Source organism: Fulmarus glacialis, unplaced genomic scaffold (assembly GCF_000690835.1).
Source record: "Fulmarus glacialis isolate BGI_N327 unplaced genomic scaffold, ASM69083v1 scaffold5010, whole genome shotgun sequence".
NCBI classification, from domain to species: Eukaryota; Metazoa; Chordata; class Aves; order Procellariiformes; family Procellariidae; genus Fulmarus; species Fulmarus glacialis.
In genome coordinates this window covers 301-16,005 of record NW_009186942.1, presented here as the reverse complement: position 1 = coordinate 16,005, position 15,705 = coordinate 301, and the positions used below count along the sequence as shown (strand labels likewise).

The window sequence follows — 15,705 nt, the reverse complement described above, 5'->3', positions numbered from 1 at the left end:
AGATGGCAGCAAAGCCCATTCTGTTTTTGACATTACCAGAGGTAGTAGCTGTTCACCTAGGTAACTGTGGTAGTCGTTTTCTCTGTGGATTCCAGTTTCTCATGCTGTCTGTGTGGCTGGAATTCAACCAAGGTAGTAGTTTTTCCCATATAAATAGGAAATAAAGAATTATTTGGACAAAGTGTAGTTGTCCAGCATGGTGATCCCAGAAATGGTTGCAGACTGCTACTTGGTCCAGCATGCCAGGCTGAGTAGTTCATAGTTTGTTGGCAGAGCGATATTAAACAATAAAATTTATGAACTTATCTATTAAAAACTGGATGGTGACTGGGCATGGAAGTTTTAAAGATTGACAATAATCTATGGATATTTGGAAATGCTTGCTTTATTGATTGGAACATGTAAGTAGCCATCAGAAAGTCTGGTCTCTTCCCCCATTTTTGCTGTAGGTTTACTGTAGCAGGAAAGATCACCTAATGTGCTTCCTTTTTCACATCTGTAAAATGCAGTGATTCCCTTTAAGCTTTTGATTGTTACAAGATTCAGCCAATCTTTGTAAATGCTTAAGCTAGTTAAATTGGGTGTGATGCAGAAATACAATTGTTGAGCTGACTTTTAGGTAGTTTTATCTATTTGTGTTATAAAATATGTGCCAATTTTTTTTTTCTCTTCCATGAAAAAAGAAAACATATCCTGCCTCTAGGCCAGAATTAAGCATTTTAATGGCAATATTTCTTTCTCTGACACACAGGAATGCTTTTGAAGGATGAAATGTGAAATGTAGAAAAACAGTAATGGTGCCTAGTTTGTATTGCCTTTTAGTTTGAGCTAGGCAATTAGATATGGTTAGGGAATAATTTTAAAAAAAAAAATCTGGATTTATTTTTTTGCCTATCATGTTGGAGTGCATTTCTTCCTTTAAACCAAGGGAGTGTCTGAAAGTGTATCTTTCTCCCTTTAAAGGTGAAATGTAAGATATTTTGGGATTTTTTTTTTTTTGAAGTCAAGGATAAAACCTGAAATTCTCTGTGTTGTAAAGTTGAACTCCAGACAGTCCTTTCACAGCTGAATGACACGTTCATACTGGCACCTCTGGACCGGCACGGGTGCCCTAAGCCTCAGGATGCTTAGGGCTGGCTAGGAAAAGACTTAGCACTGCCAGTTTGCTAATTCTTCCTAGCTGATAGGTTAACACAAAAACCACCATCTGGGATCTGCCGTGGAGGTTTCATTGAAGGAATCAAGGAGCAGGGCTGTATTTTGACATTTGCTGGTACTACCTGACTCCTCTGACTGCCACTGACAGAGGCCCTTTGGTTAAGAGCAATGAACGTTTCATGCAGCCAGCCATTTCTGTCTGCAGCTGCCAGACCTCTGTCAGTGATTTCAAGACAGAGAAAAAGCCGTGTGCTTTGTTAGATCCGTATATTAGGTGGTTTGAATGTGATCTGGAAAGCTTACACTGCCCTTTTGGTCTCTAGATTTGAGTCTTGCAGTGGGCCTTCCAGTTACTGTAGTTCCTTCCCTTATGCTCTGGAAAGCAGATAGTCTCCAGATGTGGCAAACTGGAATCCCTTTTTCTTTCCTCTTTTTTGCTTTCTAAAATCTGCGGAAACTCTGTCTTGTTTCCCCTCCAGTTACTTACACAGCTTGGAGGAACTGCTGGTGCTCTGCAGCGTGCCTGGGGTGTGCGCCGTGTCTGATGTGGACCGTGGTGGAACAAACTAGGTCTGCTGACGGATTTCAAAATCTGACAGCAAAGTAATTGGAGTCAGCATCTGAGAGGCAAGAGCCAGAACCAGATTCATTTAGCCTACATGCTGTTACACACCAGTTTTCAAGCACTGAGGTGCTAATTCCATTTCTGTTGTAAATGCGGAGTGACGGGTGCAGTGTGGCTCGCCGTAGCATCATGCTTTCTGATGGCTTTTTGGGCCTTGAACTATGGGGGGACCAGCAATGCTAAATTTTAAATGCCTTAGCCTATTACTCGCCTCATTTGCTTTTCCCTCTCAGACTCTATGTAATTAGACATGACTTGGTCACTGGTGTACTACTGATCTTAAAAAGAGTTTAAAAAAGAGAAACCGTCTGCCACGCAGCCCCATAGCTGTGCTGGATGGCAGAGGAGAAGGACAGTGGGATCTTGTAGCACCTATTTAAGGGTTTAAAAGGTCTCTGCAACCTCTCCAGAAAAAGTACTTTCCTTCTTGCGTTATGGAAGACCTGTGGCTGTCAAACACAAGAGAAATACGCTGTGTCCATCAATCAGATTGTACGTAGTAGTTTCTGTCTGTTTGTTAGTGTCTGCTTTATAACACCAGTCACAAGGCAAATGCCCTCCTGACTGCAGAAAGTCATTAACTGCCGTGGTTCTCATGTTTGAGGCCAGAAAAATGGCATCCTTCTCCAGGGTTTTCTGCTGAGTACAGAAGATTTCAGGCTGGAATAGGATTGTGGTGTCCTTCCCCCTTGCCCCATTAGTGGGGGAGGACCATTCTGGGTACTGCTTAGAGAACCTCCCTCCACAGAAATCCTCATTACAAAGTCTAGCAGATTAGAGATGTTTGTCATGAACCTAAATCCCTAGATGCCTGTTAAGAGTGGTCTTCTTTAAAGATTTCATTTGATTTGGCAGTTAGATCTGTTAAAAATTGTCCAAAATCATATCTTCAGGATGCAGACGTGTACAAATAGAAGACCAGCATGAAGCAGTCATTATTTTTAGATTATGTGAACAATGGTCCAGCTCACATGGGCTCTGGGAGAGCATCAGCAGCTTGGACTCGCATCCCAGCTCAACCACATTGTATTTACTGTCACCAGTTTGTAGTGGTTTAGTGATAAAATCAGTAATAGGTCCCCAACTGTAGAATATAGACTTCTGGCCATGTTTATATGACTTCAGTATGTGGTGGTGTTTTTTCCTCTAGTTTGAAATCAGGCAGCTGAGGGCCCACCTTGCTCAGCAGGATTTGGATCTGGCTGCAGAGAGAGAGGCTGCGCTGCAGGTCCCACATGTACTGAACAAACAGAGCAGCAACAGGTACAAGGTGGTAGCAACTGAAGATTCGGATGATGAAGCCACCGAGAACATTACTGAGCTGCGACCTCCACGAGGTGAGTGCTACCTGCGTGCTGCTACCCGCTGGCCCAGCTGGTCCTTTACGTGGAGTTATTGAACCTACCAAACACTTTCACTCTACCAGTGAATCGATTACTTTCCCTGGCGACTGCCTTTTCCCACTTTTGCAAAGAGGCTGCATCTGCTTTGAAGTGGCAGGAGCTGTTGCATTTGCAAACAGATTCTGAATAGAGCCAATAAAATGACTCGGGAAGAAAATGACTATGATGTACCTTCCCAGTGTCCTCATGGTTATATCGATCAAACACTAAAGAAGCAGCAGCCAAATCAAAATTGGCAAAACGATAATCACTCAGAGATAAAAGCAGGGAAATTGAGAAGAACAGTTTTAGTCTTTGGCCACTTGCATTTCTGTGGTTTAGAGAGGACCCTTGCATCAGCTATGAAGCTTGCCTTACCTAGAGGCTATGCTCTCACCAGGTTGCTTAAAACTGCCAATGCTGGACAGCCCAGCTGTGCTTGGACAGGGCAGCTCTGGTGTCAGAAAAGGAGCGATGCACTATGTAGGCAGCTCATGCTTGGATGTTTAAGTGCCACGTGACTATGGTGAAGAGCAGTCCGTCGTCTGTGAGCTGTCTGTTGGGCAGGTGTGTGGTTCAGGGGAATATAAACAGTTATATTTACTTGGATCCATTTTTATCACACAAGTGCTAGACCAGAAGTATTTTTGGAAAAGACATAGCTCTTTTTGCTATGATCCGCCAACCCTTACAATGGAGTGCAGAATGTGTCCTGATCTCAGTAACATTAAACGTAATATTCCAAAGGAGACAACACTTTCTACCTTAGTGATATGTTAATCTTCCTTGGACATCTTAGCTTGATTATTTTAGTAAATGACCAGTATGTGAATATATCTGAATTAGAGGTTTGCATGGTATGTTTATTTTGGTCAAATTCCTTAGTTTTCAAGGCATAGAAGTACTTTAATCAAAAGGTTTAAGAGAAAAAGCTCACCAGACATTTTCAAATGATAATCCTTTCCATTCTCTACACAGTAATGAAAGCATGTAGAAATTGTTTTTGTTTTTTCCTCTTTGTAGTATCTAAGTGCTAACCACAATTCAGCCATTAATTATTCCTGATTTGAAATTGTATTTAAAAGCAGGCAGTTGAGTAGACTGCCCCCTAAAATGCATTTCCCCCTTTTTTGTAGGATTTCAGAGGTTTCCCCAGTGGATATATTATAATTTATGCATGTGTTCCTTGAGGGTTACATTTGGAACTGGAGAGTGTTGTGCACATTATAAGGAGGTTTGCTGAAATTTTAGTGCTGTGGAGATTCATCTAAAAATTCTTCTGTCGAAGGTGTTCATTCCATTATCCAAGTTAACGCAAGTACTCCTTATTTGTTTCTCCCTGTAAAATCTGGCCACACATACAACAAAGTAGACACACAGCCTGCAGGATTGATTTCTGCATTTGGTTAGGTTACATGATTAGAGAGATTCATGCTTTTCACTGAAAAACATGAATTTCAGCAAATAAGAAAACATGCATTACTTTACATATCGGGTAAGGTGTAGTTAAGTTATATTTAAATATTCATACTGAGTATACGGAATTAATTTCTGATTCCCAGAAGTCATCTAAAAATACAGGAGGAAGTATTTTTTGTGCATTGTATCATATATTACATGCAAAGCCTTTGTAGATGCATTATTTCGAGTGCTTGTTCTTAGAAGCTAGATTTGGATGACTCCATTTAAACAATTGTCCTTCATGTTGAATGAGGCAGGAGTTGGACAGAAAAAATTTCCTTTGGTCTTATAGCAAGGGACACCTATCCATGATAGTCTACCATCATGGTGGACTACCGTCAAGGGGACCAAGTTAAGATTGCATGAGAAACCACAAGCCCAGCAGTAACATTCAGTGCTTTAGTTCACAATCCAGGTAACAGTCAATTGAGGCAGAGGATTTTGCGTGTAATTTCCTGGATTATTTTGCAAAGGAAAGAAGTAGTAAGCTACCAAGGCTTTGAATCCTGCACTAGCAATGCTGTCTTGGAGATTGCTTCTGTGTAAGCTACAGGACTTCAAAACCTCAATTTACAGCTTGAGAAGGCAGTTACCCCTGGGTAAGAAAGTTCATGAGCCAGCCCTGCCTGGTTCTTCTCCCTCCCCACCTCAGCTGGGTCTTTCTTCTCCAGCTCTCCCAGCATCAACTTGCACTCCCAGTAATATGCTGGCTGTTGCTGCAGCAGCTTTCACCATTATCACTTTGGCATGCTGCCAGCATTTTCTTCATCTACACCATGACCAGTTTGACCAATACATACATCAGCAAAATCTGAATGTGGTATGTCAGATGGAAGAAGAGCATGTCTTCAGCTGAAGGTGCCTCCATTTGCACAGTGTGGAAGGGATATATCTGGTTGGTGTAGGATCTCCCCACCTGCTCAGGCACATGAAATACTCCCGAGACCTGGCTCTGCAGAGCACAGATGATGTTAAGATGTTTCGTGTAGGTCATTTCTGTATCCTCCCACTTCACACATCCTGTGGTTACACTGGCTGTGCTATCTTTGGGGCTTTCCACACCACTTGCTCTGCCTGGAACTGTAAGCCACCAGTGTTTTAAATCCTGACTTTTGGGTCAAGGGTTATGTTTTGCAAGTTACCCTCTGTGTCAGACCGCATTAGGAATTGTTTTCTCTAAGCTGTGTTTTTCTTCCTTAAAGATTCCAGAGTGATGACTGCAGTTAATCATTCTGTGTGGCACATGGCATTTGTGAGCTTTGAAAAATATCTGCAGTTGCTTATTACACTGACTAGTTGGAGGAGAAATAAGGGACCAGGTTGTTAATACTGTTAAAAGAAAAGCTACAAAAAGTTCAAAGCCACAATTCAGCTGTTAGGCAAAACAGGCTCTGATGTGCTGTTTTCTGATGCTCTGGCAGAACATTAGCCCTATGTATAACACCTGAAGGTAGGGTATGACATGGAATGCATGTGTTTGTGCCAAACCTAACTTTGTCAGCCTTCAAAAAAATCACCGTCTTCAGGGAGTCCCGAATTCTGCCAAACCAGCAAGCTTGAGTTGGCTAGAGAACATGCTGCATGAGAAAATGGGATATTCCGTCTCAAGCTAATCTTATTTCCTCCGTCTATATTGAACAATGGAAACATTCAGTGCAGAATACTTTACCATGAAGGGGTTATGGAATAAAAAAGCATTCAGACTCATTTCCCTACCTGGGAGTTTTATGGGATAGTGCATAAGTTAAAGCTCCTCAGGGGCAGCTGTAGCTTGTACTCTGGTATTTACACTGGATTTTGTGCAACCATTTACTACAGCGTTCAGTAAAGTAAGATGGGTAACCCCAGCATTACATGGCACACACAGCACCTCAGGGAATTTGTGTAGAGACACACACTGTGGCCTGCACCAGGAGAGTACTGAATGTGCTGGCTGATTTGGTAGCCTTCAGTACGTATTTTCACCCAGCTTTTCTTTCTGCTGACCTCTTTCTCTTTTTATCTGAAGAGCCTTAATTGCTGGTACGAGACTGGGAGAGGCAAGAGCTCTAGTCAGATGGTCAATGGGCTCTGCAAGTGTCCCGTAACTCCCCAGCTAAATCTTCATGCCTCTTCTTGAAGGACCACTTCTTGAGGCAGTACAGCTGTAAGCTGTTTGTGTCTTGGTCAGTCCTGTGCTAATTCTCTGAATAATGAGCTGGTTGCTGCCTCACATGCTTCTGTCTCTGCAGAGTAATTCATCAAGAGACCTCCTAACTCCTAATAGAGTAGGAATAACTCTGTAGAAAATGTATGGATATATGGTATTTTCTAATTAATTTAGCTAAGAAGCAGGACATTTTTCACCTTACACTTGCTTTGAATGTAGGTTTTATTTGTCTTGCCGAAAAATTGATCTCCAGAGTGGTCAAACATGAAAGCTAAAAACAGGCTTCAGCATGCAAGTCAAAGGGTGCCGTTATCAACACCAGGAAAGATGATGGACTCAAGAGAAGGGCAGGATTCTAGAAGCTGTAAACCTAGGGCAAAGCTGTGACATTTGCTGCACTATGAGCACTTTCCTTAGCTTTTCTGCCTCAGTTTGTAAAGAGCTTAGGGTGAAAGCTGTTGCATGCGAATGCACAGCAGCATCGCTAATGATTTTCAGGACCATTGTGGTCAGCCTTTCTCTAAGAGCAAGGGAAATACCCTAAGTGCTGTCATCCCCTTTCTTCTTCCCAGAGATGGTTACCATTTGACATAATGGCAAGTATTATCCTATCTGTTCATCTCCAAATTATAAAGGAAGTTTTTTCTCTTGCTGAGTTCTTACTTTGTACAGTATGTAACTGGTCATGGTCAGAATAACATCTAATGTTTTCTGCTCCTGCACAAATCATTTTTAGTGTTTGGTATACAAAGTTCTGGGCTTCAGGGAATGCCAGATTCACAGTGCCCCATATAGCTATTAATACTTCCTTCCAAAATTTATTATTCTTTAATCTCTCCCATAATACATGAATTACAGTCCCTAGTGGAAATTCCTCATTTTCCTGCATATATCATTTCAGTTTTTGAAATTCTACAGTAGTGCCATAGTTTAAGATTAATATGCCACCCTTCTATTCCTTTGAGCAAGAACCGGATCCTAGCTCTGTTACTTCATATCGCAGAAAGCTTATTTTAGCTATTCTGAATCAAATTTCCTTTTTTATGGGGTTAGCAGTAAGTCTTTTGCTTTGGGGGATTGCTGCAATTTATGATCATGCTTGGAGAAAAGTAAAGCTTGCTCTCCCCTTAGGTACCCACTGTTTTGTAACTGAAGAAAGTAGGATATTGGGAGGGGAATGTGAAAATTCTTCTAGAGCTTCAGAGAGCTTCCCTTAAGACTATTCATAAGCTGTCTGAGAAGGCAAAGCAGGGCACTGGAAAGGATTTTGTCAGTTGTTCCTTGCAAGGCAGTCTGAGCTGGTTGAACACTTTTAAACTCTAAGCCAGTTCCTTTGGTGATCATCTGTTAGTGCTCTAAGAGAGCCCTGTTACTGCAGAACAATAGATAAAAAATAGTTTATGGTTATTTTCAAATGTTGAAATGTATCTACTTTGAAGCCTACTCCTGGAAATGGTTATATCTTAAGTGCACTCCACTTCCTAGTTAAACTCCATGTATCCATGGAAGAGTGAGGATTTGGCTTCTCTGTAGGTGCCTCTTTCAGGCTTTGTGGTTCTCTGTGCACTGATCATCCAGGCAGGAATCAAAGGAATTAAACCTTAAGCAACACTTACATAAATGTGTGTGTAGTTAGTGAAGTTAGGCTCTTGAATTTCATATTCACCAAGTGGGTGGGGTAGAAACTTTTCACTTCCAGAAGTGGTGAGCATACAGTCACGTATGTGAGGTTGAAGTTGTCTCCCATCATTAATGTGCAGAGGTGTGAAGACATTGCTGACAGGTAAAGGCACACAGAACTGGAACGTTTTCCACTGTCCAAGCATGCAGCCCCTTTCATAATAACCCCTTTCATAAATAGATCGTGCTCCATGTGACAGCAGTGATGTATTTTGCCCTCTGCCGCCATTATAACATGTTCCAGCATCTCACTTTTCTAAATTATTAGAAATCTTTTCCTAATTCTTGGTCTACATTTATTCGTTGCCAGTTTATAACAATTTGTTCTTGCCCTGATGTTTACCCAGCAAATTATTGTTTTGTTGGTAGCCATATTCTTTCTCAACCTTTGTTTTTCTAGACTCAACAAATGTGGCTATTTTGCAGAGACAGACCCAAGTTCCTCTGTATTTGCTTCAGGCTGACAGTAACAAGCTAACTCAGATGTGGATCTGCTGATCCATATTCATAGAGGACAAAGTTGGAAAGAGCATTGAGAGGTTCCCCAGGCCATCCTCTACCCAAAGCCACCAGCCATGCTGACACACAGATGTCTTGCGTCTCAGCCATGCTCAGCTCAGCACACAGTGCTCTTGCAGCATGATCTGCTAAAGCGAGGGCCAAACCCACCCAATTTGTTGTCAGTTAAGGATTTTGGTTTTCTGTCCCAGCAGTATCTGCTGATAGTGGAGCCTGTTCCATATCCCAGGATTTCCTGCTGCACAAGGACTTCCATCTCAGGTTGATTTCTTACTTAGAACCAGGCTGACTCTGTTGCTCTGTTTTCTGTGCAAGCTAACTTTGACAGTTCCTCTCAAGGTGGATTATCCACATGCTCAGACATCCAACCTCTGCAGGGACTGGATATCTGTGTGAATGGAACAGTTGTGTGAGTACTGCAGCTTCCACTAATGCAGCAATCTGCCTTTGTTCGAAAAGCAGGGGAAGTCTCCTGGAAAGTTCATGTTTCCTCTTGGCACAAACTTTCCATGTTGCTAGAGGGAACGGGGGAGAGAGACCTTCTAGGGTCAGCGAAGCAAAGGGGAAAAAACTCTGCTCAGGTCATCTTGCACAAGACCAGAAAGGTGAACTAGACAGTACAGCACAGCCTAGGGAGCATGCATATGCCTTAATAAATGAATTTACAATTGAGCAGTGAGCTATACTGGACTGCTGAGGAGAAGAGGAGGTTAGGTCTGGCTGAGAATTTGGTGATGGTGAAATTCAGATGGCCAAGGTCAGACAGATCTAGAATGCCAGAGATTGCATAGCAATCTGCAGGGGAAAACTCCCTAGGAAAGTTACAGCTTCATTAGGGAATTTTCCCCTGTGGATTGCCAGTCTGCTCTCAGAAACACCTACAGATGTCCTTTTTTATGTACATTTTGTTGTCCTTTCTTACTGTACTGCAGTGTCATACTACAGCTATGTTATTTTTGTACAAAGTCAGGTTAGGGCAGTGTTACTGGCTAGTGTCAGAGCGGTGTAGCTGTCATCACTGTTCTTATTTCTAGAAGTGTTTAGGGGGCAATAACTTGATCTTATAACTTGTGCCTTGAAAAACCTCCCTGCTCAGAGTGTATCTTAGCGGTTTTTATTGCAAAGTGTATTTTATCCTACTTTTCTTTCCCAAATTCTTCTAAAGTGGTAGTGGTACTTTAAGGAGAAGACGCTGGTGTCAGATAACATGGAGATGAAAGATCTGCTTCTCTAGAAACCTCCTAGTAAAGATTGCTTTCTGGAGGAAAGTTGGGGTAAGACATTACTCTGCTCTAAGGACTCACATCCTCAGTGGGAGGCTACACAGCAGAAAAAATAACCTTCCAGTTCAGAAAATTCAGCTTTGAGAGACAGAAGGCAGTACAATCAATGGCAATAAAAATATGAAGTAAAATACTTTAATAATGAAATATTTCAGAAGAAATCCCTTTTTTAAGGCCTCTAATCTAAAAGATGTGCAAATGGTATTTATTGTATGCAGGGATTTTGCAAACTCATTCACTAAAGTTATTGATGAAACAATTAAAGGTCACTATTGAGGGATTATGGAACTAAAAGAGAGATCTGCCTTGGGTGGAATGTCAATTTATGTGTTTCACCAAATTTATTAGGTTTTTATAGGGCCAGGAGAGAGAGACTGCAATGTTGTCTCTTGGGTCAGATGAGATTATATGGGACTGTACTCTAAATAGTTTATTAGTCCCTGAATCATTTTAGCGTGTGTTCTGAATCTTGCAGCAAAAGAACAGGCAGATAATTTGAAAACCTTCATCAGACAAAATCCAGTAGCTGTCAGACAGATCCTGACCAAGAACCGCATGTTTTTTCAATAACACAGATTTGGATAGCAGGCTAAGAGATGAGACTTTTTTTCCCCTGGATTTGACTTCGCTGCACTTACAGGCTCACAGAACTGGTTGGTAACAGTGTCAGGGAAGGCTGTTTTGTTTTTATGCAAGATAGGCAGGAGTCTGAGCAACCTTCCCAACCAGACATTCCCTTCTGTCTAGTGAAAAGTCCTGATCCTGTTGGAGTCAGCCCTGCTGTCTGTTTGTGGTCCCACGTTACTCTGCTGCCTCACCTCTTACAGTTATATAGTTGCCGTCTTCCACTTGTAGGTGAAGCACTTCCAGGTGTCTCATTTTGTCATGCTATTTTGGCAGTCATTCACACCCCACACTGCTTAAGCAAATAATGCTCATGGACCATAGAGAAGAGCCTGTTTCTGCTCGTTCCTTCTCCTGCCCCGCAAAACCTTCTCTCAGCTGAATTCCTCCACAGTGCTGCTGCATATCTTACTGCTTCCCATCGCTCTCGCATCCCAGGGAAGATTGTAGAACCATCCTTGTTCGCCACAGGTTAAAATGGGTTTTCATGTGGGGAAGAGCTGCCTCACTCTTCCCATTCTACCTTCTCAACTCAAAACTATTAGATCTTCATCACCTGGGGGTAAAGGCTTTCATTCATTACATGTGAATGGCATGGCACTTAGGGACATGGGTTAGTGGTGGACTTGGCAGTGTTAGGTTTATGGTTGGACTCAATGATCTTAAAGGTCTTTTCCAACTCAAATGATTCTATGATGCCTCCTGGTGCATCTAGCAAGAGGATCCCAATCACGATCCATAGGCATTTTCCTAAGGTTGCCATTTCCACGGAAAATAAGAGGGAGATGCTTTTTCTTTCTGCTTACTTCCAGTTCCTTAATTTACTATAGATACCATTTGGGCATAGTTACGGCTAAGGACTTTTAAGTAGCAAGTTTCTCTTCTGGAAAAGGAAGTGCAGGTAATGTTGCTCTGTATTTGAAAAAATGTGTTTATTTCTAGGAAAGGAGGAAAATTAAGTCTTCTGGATCCTGAAAATTCCAAGGTGGCAGAAATAAGAAAAAAAATGTTTTAAAAACCCAGGGAAACTATGAAGAATGAAGTATTTCTTAAGACAACTCCCTTTCTGGAGCTGAAACTAAAATACACTGACAGCAGAAAACACTATGTAGCATTTAAATAATACAAGCAATCTACCCCTCCTGTAAAAGCTGGTCTCCCCTACTTACTCATATGAACTTCCTACATGCCACCAGCTGCAGATGTAGTTGTACTCCTGATCCCATTTGACTGCACACACTGAGCAGTGGGGACTTCATCTCATTGTAAATCACCATAAAGTACTTAAGCAGTGTTGCGTAGTAATGTGCAGTACTGTACTTTTTATTTGTGTATACGTTTTATATGCACAAATAGTTGCTTTCAGTTGTATATTTGTAGCATTTTTTTTAAACTCCTTGCTTTCAGCAATGTAAAATATAATGAGAGATAACTGGAATTGTTTATAGCCTTTTATGCCCAAAGCAGCTGAGACTCCCATATGACTAAGATGAGTTTGTTAATTGTCAGTTTGCTTTAATGTAATCATTCAGAAACTTAATCTGTTGTTGAAATATTTATTCTGCTGTTGTTATTCCATTACTCTCTATTGTTTTTTATTCATAAGAAACTATTCAAGGTAAAAATATATATATGTATTTTATATTTTATATGCACATGTGTATATATTTATACATATATATTTTATTTATAGATAGATAAGCAATGTAAAACAATGATGTTAGTAAGGCCATCACATAATAACATGAAAGTAGGCAGTGAGGCAGCGCTCTCAATTTTGTGTGCAAGTGGTAACGCACAGCCAGGACAATCTGTGATTTTCCTCACCACTCGAGGGGATCTGAGTGAGTGCACTACAGGATTTACTGTTTGGCATTGGCCTTTGCTGATATAAAGAGTAGTCTATATCTCTTCACTAAATTGGTTTGAAAGCAACTGATCAGTTTGAAAATAGTGCCCTGGTACATTCTGCTAGTTGATAGACAGATGGCCAGGGCAGTAAATGTATGCAATTCTAAAGGTGACTTGATTTGAGCCTTGCCATAAGACTTGAAAAGCAGGTGAATAACTTTTCCAAGTTGTTTTCCGTCTTCAGTGCAAAGCATCTTGGCATTTGGGGCAGACTTTGATGAGAGCCAAAGGAAACAAGAGCACCCCAGTCCCCCGTTCATTGCACAGAGTGGGGCCGTGTGCTTTTGCCAGGTGATAAGGAGGGGCAACCCCCACATGCAGAACATGCCCTCGTCCAGGCCAAAGTGTAGTTCTGTTTTCCTCATTTCTCTGCTTAGAATTAGACTCTAAGTTACATATGATGAAAGTGCATTACCAGAAATACAGATATGCAGGAATTTTCTGACTGTAGCTGAAGGTTCCATGCCTGAACGAGAACCTGTATCTATACAGGCTGGCAGGTTTGGTGGCATTTAGTGTATAAATTATGCATGATTGAAATGAAGTGTATTTTAGTAGCAGATAGCTGAAAAGCCTTGCAATGTATTCCTAATTCAGCAGCATTGCCTTGAGCTACTCTGAGGCCTCTTTTTTAAACTCAGACATTAGCACAAAGCACACCTCTGACTGCAGGCATTTAAAGATCAACAAGGGCCAAAAAAGCTTTTAAGATCCAATGAAACCAGGAAAACAACCATGTTGCCTTTCAGTGTCAGGTTAGATTGCCTTCTTACGAGTGCAGCTATTTCAGGTACAGAGTGCTTAGTGGTTTGGGTCTTGTTGTGTGGAGAAAGTGTTCCCCGGAAAACATCTGTTTCTTTCACCTGCAAACCGCAATGTGCTGTGAAAAGGCAGGACTGTAGCCACAGAGACCCAGGGGGATGAAGGAAATCTGGCTCAAAGGGATGAGCATGGTTTTCTGAAACATGGTATCAAAAAGAGCACTTAAAAGGAGGGAATGCTTTTAGAGCACACGATACACCACAAATTGGGCAGGTCAGGTTGCTTGTAAGCTTGAAATTCTTCCTGGATTGCCAATACTGTTTTCTTAGCAGCAATATTTGTGTTCTGCTCAGAATTGCAACAGGAGGAGTTCGTTATTTTCTTTTCCAGAAACTGTAAAATGTTCTGCTTTTCTGTAAGATAACAGGAAATCCCACTGTCATCTGCAGCGTCTAAAATCTGTATATGCAATATAGCTGCTTTCCCTTCTGTGGTCATGTCTTCATTTTTATCTTACTGTTATTGAAGTTCAGGTGTAGCTCTCACGTATGTACTACAAGTGTAGTACTACACCCTTGACTTGCAAAAATCTTTACAGAATATTTTAAGCAACAGATAATGCGATGTTAATATTATGCTATATATTACATATATATATGTAATACGCAACAAAATAACTCTTCATTCTGAATGAATAAAAGAAGACATTATTTTAGAAGTAGGGATTTACATATTAAAACTACATGGATTTACAACTGCTAGAGAGCTGGCTTGTCTGGCTCTGTTTTTTGTTTCCCACAGCAGCGCTTGTGCTGAGCTGGAGAGGCATTCCACTTGTTTTGGTAAACTCATCGTGTGGCTTTTATTGGCCGTGTCATCCAAGGTAGAACAGGGGAAGTTCTAGCCATTCTTCTGGAAACATACAGGGTATAATTTCCTCTTTTTTTTAAGTCAACTGTGTTTCACAGGAACAAGTTAAAATTAAAAATACTAAAAGGAAAGAGAGAGTGCAGAAACACAGGGAAGCTGGTCATTGCTGTTCAGCATGGCAACAGCATAGGTCTCGGGAGGGGATTGCAAATGAAAATGAGGAGCAGTGTTGGGCCACGTGAAAAAAAAACATTGAAAGAAAATAGAAGTATCCTTACAGGAGAAATAAAACCTGCCGTCCCAGTGCCCCTACCTGGAGAAGTCCTTAGCAGAATAAGGGGATGGCTGCAGACTGGTAGGGAGCAGGGTGCTGGGCTCTCCCAGAGCGCTGGGTCTCGCCAGACTAACGTTAGCCTGAGCGAGAAGGCAGCTGAGGTCACAAGTGGTACGCAGTGCCGTCCTTTCTACGCCCTTGGTACGCAGTGCCAAGTTACCAAGGAGGTAACTTGGGGGTGTAACTGTACAGCAGAAGTAGGTCTGTCTGTGCTGGTGCCCTCAGTTCAGCCTGTCAGGATAAACGCGAGCTTTATCCTTGTGCCGTATGCGGGAGGGGAGGCCCTGCGGACCAGAAGGCGGCCGGCGTTACGCTTATCTTTACAAGCGGCGAGGAGATGGGCCGGGGGAACTCGTCAGCCCTGCGTCAGTCTCTGGAAAGATCACGGAGCACGTTTTCTTTGGAACGCAGAATGCCTCATTCCCAGGCTGGGGCCATAAAGAGCTGCCACAAATGATAATCCCTATTTTGGCTGCAGGCACGGGGTGGATGGGGGGTGTTGTGTGTCGCCAAATCACACCTGGTCTTCTGGCCTAAAAATACCCAAAGGGTGGTGCTCTGGGCATACAGGGCAGAGGAGAGCCTTTCACGGGGCGGAGTTTCAACCATTTAATCAAATAAATGGTCTTCTAATGGCTGCCTTTTTGTTCTTTCAGAGGATGACATGAATAATTACATCAGTCGGTACCGCAATGAGCCTAGCAGTGGTAAGTTTTGCTTGAAAATGTAAATGTGAACTGCATTTTTGCATTGCACTGTGTGCTGTAAACCAGGTGAAACTGAACAGTGATGTAGATCCGTCCCGGCAAAGAAACCCACCATGGCATCTCTGGGTTTGCTCTATGGAAGTTTGTAGCAAAATAATAATTCTCTGAAGGTTGAAAAGCCCCAAGTTTGCGCCTGCTGAAGGCACTCATAGTAGTTTGGAGATCTGGGAGAGGTTAATT

At 41.9% G+C, this 15,705-nt stretch overlaps 1 protein-coding gene across 1 annotated transcript in view; it reads left to right on the top strand.

The window, feature by feature from the left end:
• The window catches only part of LOC104073413 (chromosome unknown open reading frame, human C15orf27), a gene marked incomplete at its 3' end in the record, with an annotated part of 55,431 nt that extends 39,966 nt beyond the window's left edge, over positions 1 to 15,465 (top strand). The window contains exons 8-9 of the mRNA XM_009573160.1: positions 2,934 to 3,120; positions 15,415 to 15,465. Coding sequence (XP_009571455.1) covers positions 2,934 to 3,120; positions 15,415 to 15,465 — 238 coding nt within the window. The remainder of the gene's footprint in view (positions 1 to 2,933; positions 3,121 to 15,414) is intronic.
• Positions 15,466 to 15,705: the final 240 nt, after the last annotated feature.